Source organism: Lathamus discolor, chromosome 5 (assembly GCF_037157495.1).
Source record: "Lathamus discolor isolate bLatDis1 chromosome 5, bLatDis1.hap1, whole genome shotgun sequence".
Taxonomy (NCBI): Eukaryota; Metazoa; Chordata; class Aves; order Psittaciformes; family Psittacidae; genus Lathamus; species Lathamus discolor.
In genome coordinates this window covers 111,911,965-111,929,116 of record NC_088888.1, presented here as the reverse complement: position 1 = coordinate 111,929,116, position 17,152 = coordinate 111,911,965, and the positions used below count along the sequence as shown (strand labels likewise).

Sequence of the window (17,152 nt, the reverse complement as noted above, 5' to 3'; positions counted from 1 at the left end):
TATATGACTGTATACACATATATTCACCTAAAAACCATGTAATCACCCCTTAAAAGTATGCAATCACCTTATACGCAGGATTACCAATATTCAGTTACATGCTTAGGGCAGTATTGAGGCAGAATCTGATATGCATGTGGAAGGGATTTTGTAAGAGATAGTAGGGAAGGGGGATGGGGACACAGGAGATAATTTCCAGCCCCTGCTTCTATCAAAAATGTGATGATTGATAAGAAATACCAGGTTATTTCTTACCTCTGACTGATAATCTGAACAAATCAGCAGAGGGAGACAAACAGATGGAGCTGTGAACTTGAAAGTTGGGATTTAAACAAAATTTGGCTTGCTTTCCATTAATTTCTTCTCTTTATTCATCTGGTTGCCTTCTGCTTTTCTCTCTTATGCTTTCTAACTAATCAGTCTGGTGGAGGCAGCCAACAGTTATTTTAATGCACAGCACTCTGCTGTGACCAAACCGGTAGACCACGCATAGCCCCGAGCAACTTAAATTCAATAAAAGGGATTTTGTCATCTGAAGACTGGCTTGAAGAAAACAAGAGTGGCCCAGTCAGGGCTTGTTTGAGTGAACACAGGCTCAGCTGCTGTCTAGAAGTGCGTAATTACGCTGGTTGCATGCCATCAGCCTCTGCTGCACTACTGAGCAACTTGCATGTATCAAGAGACAAATGATGCACTCTCCTTTCTTCTCCTCCCTCCCCATTGATTTTTATTCTTTAAGAAGAAACAGACTTGGATTTCAAGAATTAACTCTGAGATCTGCCTCAAATTATTTTGTCCCAAGACTTCAAGCAAAGGCATTTTCCCTAAAAAATGATGCAATGTATTTGCATTCATATGACAAGTGACATTTATTACAGTAACAAGCCTGCAGAAGGCAGTTCTAACATTCTACCTAATTTGAGAAAAAGTAGAAACTGATGGACTGGGTCAGATCCATTGCCTCATAGCCCAGCGTAAATTTCCAGTAACGACTATTGCCAACCGCTTCAAAGAAAAGAGTACGAAACTTTGCATGAGGCTGTTGTTGCATGAACAGTCTGTATCTGGGATCGTCTTTATTTCTAGCAGTTAGAGCATGTTAAAAAATGTATCATGTTAGATCTCAGAGGCAGGGCTGGAGAGGACATCAAGAAATGATTTTATTCACATCAACCTCTCTCAAGTATCCCCAGCAGATACTGGTCTATCTTGGTTTTAAAATCTCCATTGACAAACTTCCATAACACCTTCATGGTGCTCATTTCCATTCTACACTTTTATTAAGGTCCAAGTTAATAGAAAAAGTACAGATAAGAGGGAACCTTTGGAGATATCTAGTCCACATGCCAGTTCACAGCAGGTTGCTCAAGAACTTGTCTAGTTGAGCTCTGAATGTCTCCAAGGAGGAAGATTCCAGTTCTTCTCTGGACAACCCCTTGGACAACAATATCTATTATCATGGTGAAAAGTTTTTTGTTAATTTATAGTTGGAATTTCCTTTTGTGCAACTTCTGTTTCTGTTGTCCTTTCACTGTGCACTTCTGGTGGGTTGACCTTGGCTGTGCGACAGGTCCCCGTATGTCTGGCTCATCAGGTAGCTGCAGACAGCTGTAAGATCCTCCTTTGCTTTCTCTTCTCCATCCTGAACACGCCCAGCTCTCTCAGCCTCTCCTTGTATGTCGTGTACTACAGCCATCAACCACCTTAGTGGTCTCTCCTGCCCTTGCTCCAGTATGCCCATGTCCTTCTTGCACTGCAGAGCCCCACACCAGACACAGTACCACTGATGTGGCCCCACCAGCTCTGAACAGAGGAGGATGACTTCCCACAGCCAGCAATACGGATTTCCTGAGCTTCTAATACAGGATTTTTAACAGCCTCCAGGCAGCTCACGGGCTTCCTGCTTTTTGGACTGATGCTTTTAGTTTTTTTTCTAATAGTTTTTAAACAGTTCCCTTTCTTGAATGAATATCTGTGTACTGGATTTACTTGGTATGCCCTCTCCTGCTGTTAAAGCTAAGTATGTGATAGCTACCACCACAGACCAGCTAGCACAGTTAACACCACTCAAACTTATTCTGATGCACCACTCCAGACCAAATCCAGGAGTGCATCTTTCTGTGGATTCTAAAACGAGTTGTTCAAAGCAGCATCATTTATTGCATTCCAAAGTGTTTCTGAATTTTCCTCTGAAAAGGCATAGGTTTAGTTCCTATGTGGGCAGCTAATATCTCCCACTGTTACTTACCTGTCCTAAATCTGCAGCTTATCTCACTTAACATTTCCTGCTCGATACCACCAGCTAATCAGGGTGTTGGTATTTATTTACTAAGAATTTGGAATTTCAGCCCACAAGTTCTCTTTTTCTGTGATATCTTTATGCTGTTACACCGTGTATTTCCGTTATTGTCCTGGGTTTAGCAGGAGCAGTAAATTTTTCTCATTCTTAGTAGCTGGTGCAGCGCTGTGTTTTGACTTTCAGCCTGGGAACAAGCTGATAACACTGATGTTTACTCTGACCAAGGACTTTGTGAGTCTCATGCTCTGCCAGGGAGGAGGCCGGGAGGAAGCAGGGAGAGGACACCTGACCCAAGCTAGCCAAAGAGGTATTCCATACCACAGCACGTCACACCCGAGGAGGTAACTGGGAGTTACCCGGAAGGGCATGCTCTGCTCGGTCGGGCTCATTTCGGCAGCTGGTATCATATTCTCTTCCCTTGTTACTTCTCTTATCGTTATTATTATTGGTGGTAGCAGTAGTGGTTTGTGTTATACCTTAGTTACTGGGCTGTTCTTATCTCAACCCATGGGAATTACCTTCTTTTGATTCTCCTCCCCATCCCTTTGGGAGCAGGGAGCGGGGGAGGGAAGGAAAGGAAGAGGCCGGGGGGGAGTAGAAACTGTGTGGCTGACTGGGTTTAAACCACGACGGTTATGTACACCATTCCCTTGTCTGCACATCCTACTGTGTCATTACTCTAAAGCTGGTAGCCTACCAATGAGCATCTTTCTCCTGCTTGATCTCTGAGATGTTTATTATATTGGGATTTTCATTTGATGTTCCCTATTTTAATTTTATATGAGAAGAAACAAATGTTCCTTTTTTTCCTTTTAATTTTTTTTTGGTTTGGAGTTTCCCAGCCTCTAATTTACTCCTGTCTCCTTGTTTTAATGTTGCAAGAAGAATATTAAAAAACCACAACTGTGGCTGACAAATCTCAGCTATTCCATTTCCTCAGAAGTCAGCCCTGCAGACTCAGCATGCTGTCCCAAAGCTCAGCAGGATGTTCCTCCACCAAGTTGCAATGGCCAACTTGGCCACTACTCATACAAACTGCTGGCTAGGAAAGGAGGCTCTCCTGTTGGCAAGAAATAATTAGAACCTGCCATGAAGCAGAGCACTTATACTCTAATTCCTTTAGAATATGAAAAATACATCCATTTCAGCTGATTAGTATTTCTGGATGGTGAATTAACATTGGACTCAGTAAGTAACTTTTGGATTCCTTGCTGTTAAGCCTTGGTTGCAGTGGAAACACACTATCATTACTCTTACCTCCTTTTTCTACCACACTTCAGTTCCTGGCAGCGCTTTGACATCTACCCTGTGATGTAACTTATTTGGATGAAAAGAAAGCAATAATTTGCTGCAGGTGTTTGAAAAGTCTCAATAAATTGTAAATGCTCCTTTCTTTACGCCCAAAGAAGTTGCTTCATTTTTGACTGCTTTCAGAACTACAAAGTAGCAGAAACAGGTTGAGGCAATTTACAGATTTCTGAAAGATTGGGTTTGTTCAGAACCAATATTGTGACTCTTCAGTTTTCACAATACTTCTTTACTACTACAAGAAAAAGCCAAGTAATGAGTAAGAATTCTTCCACTATATTCCAGAGTGAAAGTGATTCAGCAATTACTGTCTCAATGACTTCAATTTCATATGAAGATTACATAGAAATCCCCTCCTTTTCCATCTAAGCCAGGAAGTTTGCATTGTGTTGCTTTAATATTTCAACATGAACATAGTCCTAGTGAACTAAATAGCTTCAGAAATGCAAATATACCATTTGACAGAGATAATTGGAACTGACAGTTAAAAAGGTTTAAAAAATGTAATTCTTTTTTATTAAAGTTTTACAAAGGGGAAATATCGGGTCACATCCATATGACAGTCAGATTATTGGCTGAACACACACATGAAAGAAATTATGAGGAGGCATAAGCCTACCTTGCGGGAAAGGACGTGGAAGTATTTATATGACAAATATGTAATGAAAAGGGGAACAAGGACACTGATATTAAGATGTGTCTCTAGCCATGCTAACATGTGTCAGGACACATGCTCTGCCACAGTGGTTAGATGCCTTGGAGAGGTCATTGCCACTGCTGGCAGTGGTGGAAGACAAGGGCTCTATCTGACACAGTACACAGAAAATTACAATTTTGCAGTATTACAGAATCATGGAATCGTTTAGGTTGGAAAATACCTTTAGGATCATCAAGTCCAGCCATAAACCTAACAATGCCAAGCCCACCACTGAACCATGTCCGTGCCACATCTACACATCTTTTAAATCCCTCCAGGGATGGTGACTCCACAAATTCCCTGGGCAGCCTGTTCCAATGCTTGACAACACTTTCAGTGAAGAAATTTTTCCTGGTATCTAACCTAAACCTCCCCTGGTGCAACTTGAGGCCATTTCTTCTCGTCCTATCACTTCTTGCAAAGAAACAAACATTTCCTTACTACAATTCATGTACTGTGGAAGAGTGGTAACCTCGTAGCAGCCTTCTGAAGGAGGTCCACAAGGATGCTGGAGAGAGATTCTTCATCAGGGATTGTAGTGGTAAGACAAGGGTTAATGGGTTCAAACTTAAACAGGGGGAGTTCAGGTTAGATATAAGGAAGAAATTCTGGTGCAGCCTGTTCCAAGCTGCTACAGCAGGCCTAAGGATGTGCACCTTTGTCAGGTAGAAAGAGAAGCCAGTTTTTGGAGTTTGTGCTAAGCAGCTTGGCTAAGCAGTGGAAGTGTTGCAAAACAGCAGCTGTGACTTGAGGGAGATCCACTGCCACTTGGTGACATGGGAAATTGTTCCTGCAAACACTGCTCTCCTTTCATACGGCTAAAACAGCAAAGGCGGGTACTTCCTCATCTAGCTAGACTGCAAATATTCTGTGGAATTTCAGGAAATTCTTAATTGCCATGATCTCCTTTAGCAATTTGCTGCTAAGCGGTATTTATTTTTACAAATTTAAAATTGGCTGGTTGTTTCCTTTAGTTTCTTCTATTATAAGACACTGCAAACATCAAAAATACCTTCCTTTCACCCTCTCAGGCTCCTTCCTTCTGGAATAAATATCTTCCATAATGTTTGTTCCACAATTTGTTTTGCTTGGGAATCTATGTATTTATTCTTCTCTAGACTAAGTAGGACTAATCTGCTTATTCTCCTCTGACCTCATTTCTGACAATTTGTGGTGCTGTTTCCCACTTCCCTGCTCTTCCCCTGCTGCCTGTGAGTGCAGTATTTCTACTGAAAACGAGAAACATGTCCTGCTCCTTCACATCGGCTGAATAGACAAAAAAATGACTATTTCACGCCATTGTTAGCATTAAACTACTAATTAGGCTCTGAAAACACCTTCCGTATTCCATGGCTGGTAAAGAGGGATGAATATTCACTTACTGCATTTCCAGCTTCAGCAGCCAGCCGGGCGGCGTATCTGGCGATCAGCCTGTGCTCCTCGTCCAGCCTGCCGGGGCTGTCCAGGACACTGCCAAGGAAAACCCAAAACACCCCATCAGTATCCGTGCCTCCAGGTATTACTCATACCGGGGGATGGTAGAGAAAAGGATGTACTATTGCAGAGACAGAGACGGGAAATAAAAACAGTCACAGTGGAAATAATGTAGATTATTCCCTTTTTCATTCTGCTTCTGCCTAGTAGTATTTTCTCCAGGATTCACATATTCCAGTTTTAAATGATTAAAATAACTTGTTTTCAACAGTTCATAAATGCACACCAGTAGGAACAAATTTAATTTGTTTCTGAGGAGCTTTTCTGCAAACCCTTTTGGTTTATTCAAGGTAAAAAGGGGAAAATAGCTGAATAACAGAGAAAAGCTTTGTCCTCAGGAGATGCAGGATGACATGTGTCAGAGTCAGGATGATTTCCAGAAGGAAGAACAGGAGGAACCATGCTGACCTAAAACAATGGACTCTATCAGTGAACAACATCAACTTAAATGCAAAGAGCACTTTGTAAGTCAGCCTGACTTACACCTTACATACTACCTTCATACAACACCTGAATGTACAAGATGTGGTGATGTGAGACTTGGTCTTTCACACCTCATATAGCAGAGGATGAAAGAGTGCCCTCCACACTGCACTGCCTCAAGCTGACAGGCTGTAGCTGAGCTGTCTTGGAAATGTTGCTGAAAGAGGTATTAAAAAAATATCTCAAATAATAATCATCAGCAGTGACAGCATCATGCGGTGAGAGAAGAAAGGGACACTGAATTCTGAAACAGAAAAAGGAGAGACAGCAAATGGGGCAGATCCCCAGGATTAGGAAGTGAGAGGCAGCACAGGGATCTTTCTCACCTTTAACATGAGCATCATCTCCTCTGTGTGTGTTAATGATTAACATGATCAGCCTAGTCTGGTCACTCCATCTAGTGTCTCATTAGTTTCTACAATTCACAAATAATTATCTTTTAAACTATACACACACAAGGGGACAAATGATACCTTTCAGGGTGTAGTAATTGAAACCAGCCAACATTAAGACCCATGACCAGCTCAGTTTTGGTGCATAGTGGCCTTGCCACAGAGAATCAGCCAAATGAAAAAACAACTTTTTAAGTCAACATCTAACCAAACTATTCAATAGTTGCTTGTTGTCTTGCTATTGCACAAAGATTTCTCACCACAGTCTTCCTTTAATAGGGAATTAGTTATATAAACCAAACCATTATTAACTGAAAACAACCAGGTTTAATGTGGAAATGAGCAATGTGTTTCTTGTTGCAACACAGCCTCATGTGTGTGTTTCAGGTGGCATTCACAAACACCACACTGGCCGCTGTAAATAACACAGCGTCATACCTGTGTGCGCCTGCAGCAAAATTTGGGGCCAGAATCACACCACAAGCAGCAGCAAAGGAAAAGAGATGCACACCCAGTGCACCGCAAAAGCTACTTTTATTACCACTTCACAAGGCAATTTACACAGATTTATGTTTACATTATTCAAATTTCAAATTTATGTTTATCTTAAGAACCAAATCTCTATTGCATTCATTATGTTTATTTTAAAAATGTAGATTTAATTTCTTTTTTTGCAACACCAGATTTAACAACTTGATAGCTTTTAAGACTCTGAAAGTTTGCCAGATTATGAGTTTGAGATGATGTAGAAACATCAAACTGAATTTAATAGACATATGACTACAACTTACACAGATGGGTCTACAATGAGCATAAACAGCACTGCTACATTCCTGCGTTCAGCCTGCTGGGTTAAGACTTGAAGATATTCAACTGAACAGAGCAACAGGAAGAACTGGTGAAAGGTGAGCTAAAACAGTGGGAAAACAGATTGAAGAGAAGAAAACCCAGAGTTTTTACACCTGGCTTGATGAACTTCTCACACACCGTCATACTAATTCATTTTCTCATTTCTTTGTTTTGTTGAAGAACAATCTTTCCCACGCCACGTTCTGAATTTGACATTGGTTTTGTTTAGCTTTCCTCTGCAATTTTGTCTGTTAAAGTTGGGGTTTTTTTCTGCTTTTATAAGAATGCAGATCACCCATCCCTTCTGCCCTTTCCATAACCTGGCATTTCCTAATACCTCTCCCATCTCCTGGACCTTTCTTGAAGAAAACCTGCAGTTAAAAAAATAATAATAATAATAATTAAAAAAAAATTACCTTTGCAATTAGAAATATTTCCCAGATGGATGCGAAATGGAGCTCCAGTACAGCTCCTGGCCCTAGTGCGTATTCTTTAATATAAACCAGTCTGAACGGATGAACCACTAGTGCAGCCTACAGCTGCCTGGTGAACAGAGAGGGCACAAAATGCAATCTAAACAATACCCAGAACTCTTTACATCACTTCATGAAGGAAAACTCACTTTGCAGGTTTAATTTCTGTAAAGACATTGTAAAAGATTCCCACCCTGAAAACGCTCCTGTGAGTGGCATCCCATGGAGCTCCCTGTCCTTTTGGAAAACAGCAGCCCTGCAGACTGCGAACCTTCCCCTGCCTGAGCAAGCCCCTTCGTTATCCAAAGCTACCTGTGCAGAACGGTCCTGGAGCAACAGCCAACACACAACATGAGGACAGCAGTTCAAGGAGAACAAGAAAGGCAGCAAAGGGAAAGAATAAGCCTGGCTTAAGGCCAGAGCTCAGAAGGGAGGACAGTACATGAGTGAGAGCTCAGAGACCTTCACAGCAGAATTTTGATAATAAGGTAATATTATAGACTTTGCAATCTTAAAAATACTGTGCCAGGTATTGTGCTACTTATGCAGCACTGATTAGTCAGTCATTTCCTGAGCACTCCCACTTCTTCCTTTGGAGAGGCAGATCATAGCACATAGGTAATGCAGACGGAAGGGTCTGCCAAGGGGAGGCTTTGACATTCACAAGGAAGCATCAATGCTGGGCCACCCCAGGTCTGCTGCAGAGGCACTGAGAAAATGAGACAGAACCAGACTGTTGGGAGCCACAGAACATGAGCACCCTGAGGGGAGAGAGAGAGGGCGAAGCGATGCTGATTTTCAAGTGTCAATGGAAATGTCTGGGACAATGTGAGGAATGCGTGCAGGAAGCATTGCCTCTGCGGTCACCCTGATCTAATACAACGTGTGCAGGCACAAAAGGGATGCTCTCAGCCTCTGCCTTCCTCTGCTGTGCAGGCAGAGATGTCGGGGCAATATGACGAGCCAGTGAAAGAAATTGAATTGGCTTAAGAGTGACCAGACAAAACAATAGCTTGTTTTTTGCCAGGGCTGTTCCCTGATCCAGCTCAGCAGGAGGCTGCATAAACCCAGGAGTCAACAGAGTGGCAAGAGCGGGTGCACTAGCAGGATGAATGGGGCAGGGGAAAAGCTAAAAAGCAGCACCCTGCACTTTGGTCAGCTTGAGGCTGTCATGAAACCATGCCCATCAAAATGGGGTCAAATGCAGTCTGTAGAGAGAAAGCCGGTGCCCTGTTGTCAAACACTAACACAAAAATGAGGTTGGACAACCAAAGTGTTGGCTAATGATGGGCAGTCAGTAAAGGATATAAGAGACAATACATCATGGGGGCAGGTTTGAGATCTTTAGCTCCTTCCAAAACTGCTTAGGAACTTACGATGCTGAGAAGTATCAGACGACAGCAAGAGAAGGCATGGCTGATTCTTCAGCACTGACCCGTAGGGCCACAAGGCCCAGGTGTCAACTGATGGTGAGACAAGAGTAAGGATCCTGGGGACAGAATATCTTCAATAAAAATGATTTTTTCCTTTTAAACCCAGGAGTGCTGCAGACAAGTGCAGTTCCAGAGAGTCAGGAATTTAAAGGAAACCAAATCAAACCAGCCAAGCAGCTAACCACCCATCCATCCACCCAGATCAACTGACCAAAAGTAAACTGCACAAATCGGGTGGGCAGCTGTCTTCTGCCAGAAGTGCAGAATACACAAAAATGCTGACACTCCAGGTAGGGCTACTTCATTTTCGTGGTGAAAAGTGGAGCTGTAATAGAGGCCTCATGGGGCCGGGGGAAAAGCAGGCTTGCTGAACGATGTGGAATGTAAGCTATGAATGTCGAGCTTAAAAAACACGCAACAAATGACTGTCCAAGTAATAAAGCACAACTTATCAGCTCTGTAAGCTTTCAAACTGTATACGGTGGCGCCTGCTGCACTCTGCAGCTGTCTGCCTGCAGCACATCTTTTAGGGTGGGGATTTTTCATTATTTCTTCAAAAAGCACTTAACCAATTTGGCTTGTTGCCACTATAATACGGTAGGTAAAAAAAAAAAAAAAGTATACTATCATAAAATAAATGAAGTCTGCTGAGTTCTGTTTGCTATATTCCTTCTGTAGCTTGGATGGACTTCTTGGTTGGAGGACAACAATGAATTAAATATTTAATATGATGAAAAACCTTAGGAATCTAGCTAGTCATGGCTTAAAGGCTCTCAAAGTTTGGCTGAAAGATAGGAAAGGATACTGAGTGATAAAGAGCAAAAGTAAGTATACACAAAATCAGTGACCGGCAGTGGAAAAAGTTGAGATTCGAAGTAGGGCTCCTCTTTAAGAGTCATCATAATTTATCACTGGGACAGACTGTCAATGAAATGAGTGGCTTCTCTACCACAGTGTTCTCTGAAAGTTATATTTTTAGAGAAACAAAGTATTAGGCTCAGCAGTTTAGCACAGGGACGAACAAGGGTAATGGCTTTACAGAATCACAGATGGGTGATTCAGACTAGATATAAGAAAATGTTTATGCTGAGGGTGGTGAGGCCCTGACACAGGTTGCCCAGAGAAGCTGTGGCTGCTCCATCCCTGGCAGTGTTCAAGGCCAGGATGGACAGGGCTTGGAGCAACCTGGTCTAGTGGAAGGTGTCCCTGGAGCAACCTGGTCTAGTGGAAGGTGTCCCTGCCCATGGCAGGGGGTTGGAACTAGATGAGCTTTTAAGGTCTCTTTCAACCAAAATTATATGGATAGGATAGGATAGGATAGGACAGGACAGGACAGGACAGGACAGGACAGGACAGGACAGGACAGGATAGGATAGGATAGGATAGGATAGGATAAGATAGGCTATTTCGGTTGGAAGGGACCTACAACAATCATCTAGCCCAACTGACTGATCACTTCAGGGCTGACCAGAGGTTAAAGGCTAGGACATTGCCTAAAAGCCTCTTAAATGTTGAAATGCCTGCAGACTGGTGTGAGACGACAGAGAAGATGCTGTAAAGATCTTTTTGGGTACTGATGGCTATGCTGCCCTGGCAGAAGAGGGGCTGTAAGGAGCATACAAACAGCAACTGGGCCAGAACTGCAGTCCCATACCTTGTCTCCAACAGCAGCCCAGAGCAGATGCAAGCAGGGGAACAGAAGAGGGGAAGCAAAGTGACGATTATTACAGGAAAACCTGTCTGTAAATGAGATTTACTGTTATCTTAGAGACAGTCTGTGACAGCTGGCTGGAGTGTACTTAGGATCTCCACACAACCTGTCAAAAGCAGACAGATATACTGTTACACCAGATTTCTGGGGTGGGGAGGGGTGAAGATCAAAAGAAGTGACAATGGAGCACAGATTTCATCGGTCTCTTGTGCTGACTTGGAAGACACTCCCATGCACATCGAAACTAGTATTTAAATTATCTTCTTCATGTTTGGCTCCTTCAAGGAGTACACTGTTAGTCTTGTAATAGTACCAAGAGACGTCATGAAATTTAAGGACCTAAAAGGCTGAGAACCTCTACTCCAACTGGTTGTAACATGGCAGCTATGAGCTAACATACAGTATTTCAAGCTGTCATACACTCTTGAAGATGCATCCCTTTGTATCTAGAATTCCTATGGCTACAGTAATTGAGTGAAGGTGAGCGTATGGAATTCCTTACTAGGTGAGAGTATGGAATTCCTTATTTTTTATTGTCTTGTGGACAACAGTATGGGCTTTTAGTTCATAGGATGTGATAGTAGATAACAGTGATTCACTACCAAGAAGAAACCTGACTTTCCCCAGAGATCTACACAGCCAGAATACACTCTGCCATGTAGAGGGGAATACAAATTTTTACACGGCAGTGATGAAATAGGGCTCTCAAAGTATTATCCAGAGGATGACAACACGGATAGAGCAAGGCTTTTACACATAGCCTCCAGATCACTAAGCCTCCTTTTCCTTTCCAGCACAGCTCTGGCTCTGTAAAGGCATAATTTAATTAGGTCCGAAACTGGAATACGGAAAACCTCTTAGCTATGTCCTGTGATGAAATGGGAGAGCTGCATTTTGGGGCTTTAGGGTAAAATTTTTTTACATAGATACAGAAAGGAAATACAAATGTGCACAAATACTAAAACGGAGATAAAAGAAACTATTTCTTCAATGCACTAACATTTTTGGAGAGGCACAGACAGAAACAGTCATATTCAGCAGGTTATGTTGATGGGATTGAAAGCACTTGCTTGTTAGTCCAAGTAACAAATACGGTGAGAGGATGGGATGTCTGTCTGTGACTGCATTTGGGGTGGAGAGATAAAAGCAGTAAACAGAAAGAACAGGAGAACAGGTGGAGTTATAGGGTAATGCTGGCAAAAGAATTAATGGGCATGAGGCGGCTGTGAAAAAAATTAAGGTGGAAACCAGTTTTCTGCTGGTGAAACAAGATTCCAGACTGGTTATGGAGAAGAAAATTCTAACCTGTTTGGGATGATGTTAATCAGTCCATGTAAGGGATTCTGTACATTGTGAACACAGGGTGGGAATGGGCTTCAGACTTCCTATCTGATGGGGCTTGTGTGTGTGTGCATATGTGTTTGTGTATTTTCAGCAGATTTTAGAGAATACTGAATACATTTCCTTCTATTTGTCAACTGAGGCCAAATACTTCTGACTAGAACATCCCTCCCCAGAGGAAGCAGCATTACTGTACCCATCACTGCTCCTGGAACACTCTCCTAACACTAACCGTGCACTGCTCTGCAGCCGGGTCACATAGGTGGCTATCAGTGCATGCTCGTCCGCTAACCGGCTGGCAGCATCCAGGTTGCACTGTAACCTAGTGGCAATGAAGGCAAAAGAAAGCAAACAGAACATAAATACAAAGCAAATAATTAATGAACGTTAACGAAACAGTTAAAGATTAAAACAAACTGATGAGTAATTAAAAATGGAAACATGTTTCCACAAGTCACATGAAAAGGACACCTTCTGCAGTTAATGATTAAAACACAGATTGGAGACACATTTGGGTACCTAAATATGCAATGAATACAGCTGTGGAGCTTCCTTGAGCCTGCTGTCAACCTGGGAGAGTGGGATCGCCCTGAGCAACACGATCAAAAGCATCAAGCAGCCTCTGACATTTCCACCAGGATATGCTGTCTTCAGGGACCAGGGGAACAGGTGGCTGGGCATGGCCAGAGCCACATGGCTTGGGGATGGAGCCCTGGCCCCAACAGAACTTACCTTTTCACTGCCAGCAAACAGCTCTGAAAATCCCCCAAACCACGTCAAAAATGAGAACTGAGAGTTTCCAGCCTCGTTCTCTTATATAACAGGTCCACCAAACAAAAATATGAGGAAGAGAATAAAAAACCATAAAAAAATCAGTGGCTGGTGTCAACAGAACTAGCCTCCAAAGGGGACTCATTGAATGGCACAGGGGGTTTTTTTGTTTCTTTTGCGGACTCATAAAAATAAAGGTACTCTAGTTTTGAATATTCCTATGAATAGAAACTGAATGCAAGAAATACCTGTCAGAAGTAATCCCGCATAAATAACTATTTGTCTATATGGTTGGATCAAAATATGCCGGTTTATATCACGCTTAAGACAGCAGCATCTCAAAACCCCTGAGAGAATAAAACAAAATTGTCTTTTTTTTTTAATCCCAGGCACCACACACAAAAGCAGCAACATTTTCTTCTCCAGCCAAAGGAGCAATATACCAATTCTATCCCAGATTTCCCCCCCATCCAGGGGAGGTTTTGCCTCCAGTATTCCAGTCTGCCTTTCCACCACATAAAATGGTGCACGTGTAGAGAAAGCACTACTCTCTGCTGCGAGTGGAAAAGTCCCATGAAGATGCGAGATCAGATTGCTACCTACACAATGATTCTTGAACATATATCACTGTTATCTTAGCATAATATGCATTTCTTCCTAAAATACAAGCATACAAGAAATTCCATTTTTCATTTCTATGTCAGGTATTCAAGCTGCTCTTTCATTTGGTAAACTGCAGTTTATTCCTTCTCCACACATGTCCAGGAAGTATTTGTTTCAGAGCTCTAATAAACATGGCATTTATTGCTTTCAGCATCAATACACTTATACTATGAAAACAGAATCCTCATTTTTCAGACATACAAACTCTTTTTCTTCTCTGTTATGTGCAGCAACATGTCAGAGAAGTCTGCCAGAAGCAGAATAAGACCTTATAAAAAAGAGGCAAATTGGAATTACCCACATTCGCCCCTCCGGGTAATGAGCAACCTTTGTAATAATGGGTTTGTAATAAGAAGGAGACTTAACCTTAACCACCACACAGAAGAATTTTTAAGCAATCTACACTTTGTGAAGCCTCACTACTGGCAAGTGCTGAAAAGCTTTATTTTAGATATGCTTTACAGCAGGCACATTGCTGCAACCACAACAATTAAAATTCCAAGACCTTTTTCATTATACCTTAGTACACATGCTTTTTTGAAAATGAAAAAGCCCAGCAGAAATGACCACATTTTTAACTCAAAATGGTGGCAGCTTTAATAATGATTAGCATCCTTGGTTTTGGAAGAAAAATAAAGAGTCAGATTAAATGAATGTGAGTCTGAGCACTGTTCCTAGCACATATCTGATTTTCCAGTCGCATTTCTGAACAGGGTGAGCTTGCCTGGCTGTAGCCCAGCCCCTCCAGAACATCACCCAGCAGCCTCCAAACCTCAGAAAATGACAAAATGCAGAATTAAGGTTCATGCTGACAATCTCCTCTCTGCTCCTGCCAGGATGGCACCGAGACAGTAGGAATCCCCTGCCTGTATTCTGGCTGCTTTACTTTATTAGCCACAGTTATATAAAATAATGGAAACAGTAAAGATATACAGTCAGATCACATTTTTGACTACTATGGAGCTGGCGAAAGAAAGTTAGTGGCGGGGGGGGAAGCCCACGGTTTCTGATAGATCTGTCACCAAAAGAAGTAGATGCATCTGGGAAGAATTCATCGCTGTGTTTGGCAGGCTACATCAACTACAGCACACAGGTTATTTTCTCATTGAGGAATATATTTAAGTGTAATGCGCAAGAGAAAGTGCAGGGCTTAGGGTCACCCTGTGGCATGCACTGTAAAAATCTTCTAAGTATATGCGTTGCTTTCACAGAGCGGAAGATTAAAATACAAAAGCTAGTGCAGGTAATCCTGATCGGCAAAACTCACATAAAGACAAATTTCAGGGTTCAAAAAAAGCATTAAACGCATATCTACTGTCCTAGTACCTGCCTGACTAAACATGCTGCTCTATATGCAGAAGGCAGACAGAATTTGTCCCCGAAAGCAGGGCCCTCATGGCAATGCTGACTGTTACTCAAAGCAAGCAGGATTTAAGTTATGCTGACATGCACCTTTAACTCTCGTTTCCAAAGGGCTTGCCTTTTACTTAATTCAGCTCCTCTGGGAAAGCCTGAGGTAACTATGGACAAGCTTAATTCTTTGTAAACTTTGTCAGTATAATACCTACTGAATGTTTGTGTAGCGATTAGTGCCCATTCAAAGCAGCTGTAGCATGTTAATTTACAGCTCAGCAGCAGTGTGGATAGCAAAAGCAAAACACGACAGTGCTACTGACAGGACTGGAAGAGAAATCAGAAACCTGATATATATATACCTGTATCTTAAAAAATTATTTCATGCTGGTCTCAGTTAGGTACAAAGTCGTTAGGCATATCCCTCTGCTTCCCCATCCCACCAGCAATGCTCCTGTTGCATGTCACCAAACCTGCAACATCACCTGCCTACATCTTCTCATTTTTACATGAAGCAAGTGCAATCTCAGTAACACCAGTATACCTGAACTGCTCCTGGAGCCTTCTGCTGCCATGTGCCCTGCTTCATAAACAGGAATTTACCTGCTGGCCACTCACAAACTGGGAACACTGAGCAAGGTGTGCGCTGAGCTTGGGATTGCCTGGGCTGAGACAGGGATCATAGAATCTTAGAATCCCAGGTTGGAAGGGAACTCAAGGATCATCTGGCCCAACCTTTTTAGGCAAAGCATGACCTAGACTAGATGGCCCAGCATCCTGTCCACTCTGTGTTTTGGAAGACTATTCAGACACCCTTGATCAGCACTGTATTAAAACTGTTCTGAGGCGTTTCATTTCACTGGATGAGAAAAAGCCCTGTAACATCTCTGTTCAACACAACCCAGCTTCATCCTTCATTACCCAGGGCTCTTTTCTGAATGCCATCTCACTAGATCCAAGCTTTACCCAGCCCTGCAGCTCCACACAACCACAGCACAACTCTTCATCACCAGCCACTGAGTTACAGCTCCCAAGGACACTCACAAGTGCATTTGTTGATTAGAACAAATTCTCCTCTCAGGCCTTGACAAATGCAGTTCTGGCCCTCTCTGTAGTCATTTTTTTTTTCTCCTGTGAATCACTTGTAGTCAAAAGGCAATTTTGGGGCAGCCCAAACCAATCATGAATTTGGATAGAACTTGTTAAATAATTTTAAGCAACATGAAAATAACAAAACCTTAAGAATCGCTTCTCCATATAGCTCAAGCCATGTCGTTGGTGGACATTACACAGATGTTTAGCCTCATGTTGAAATTGTTCCATCTAACACACTTAAATATATTCTGTTCATGCCATCAGCTGCTCCTGGACTTGTGATGTGCCTACAGCCTCCCTAGCATCTGCTGTCCAAAAGTCAAGGCAGCACATTGGGTAGAAGCCACCACTACTGAATAATTTTCTGAGCTGTCCTAGACACGGTGCTCGTGTAACTACCAACCCCAATCACATCATCTCTCTTTTTTGTGGGAAGGTTGCATTCAGCTCCTAATCCACTACAATTCCCTGGACACTTTTCAGCAATAGGCTTGTCTGGTTGGGTCATTCTCTTCTTATTATTCATCCCTTTTATTTTATTTTCTATTGCTCAAAGTTGTCTATTAATTTCTTCCTGATCCACAGGACCATTCTGAATTAGAGTCGTGCCCTCTGGAGAATCCCTGGCATGTCTCTTGCAGTGTCAGTATGACGTATCTGTATGCCCATTCTCTTTTTCATCATGCAAGCTGCAAAGATATAAACCGAGTAATGCTGAACTGGGAACAGACCCCATGTGGTCCTCCTGACATGTGCTCCCTCTTTGGTAGGAAAATATTGATATTTGCTT

At 42.4% G+C, this 17,152-nt stretch overlaps 1 protein-coding gene across 13 annotated transcripts in view; it reads right to left on the bottom strand.

The window, feature by feature from the left end:
• The window catches only part of DTNB (dystrobrevin beta), a 198,546-nt gene that overhangs the window by 76,716 nt on the left and 104,678 nt on the right, over positions 1–17,152 (bottom strand). For 8 of the 13 annotated variants that reach the window (XM_065682020.1, XM_065682021.1, XM_065682023.1 and 5 more), the window contains 2 exons: positions 12,713–12,802; positions 5,687–5,774 (listed from right to left, as the gene is read on the bottom strand). In XM_065682020.1, the coding sequence (XP_065538092.1) occupies positions 5,687–5,774; positions 12,713–12,802 (178 nt within the window). Of the gene's footprint in view, positions 1–5,686; positions 5,775–12,712; positions 12,803–17,152 lie in introns of those variants that run through there. The other 5 variants (XM_065682027.1, XM_065682026.1, XM_065682029.1 and 2 more) reach the window with 2 other exon arrangements.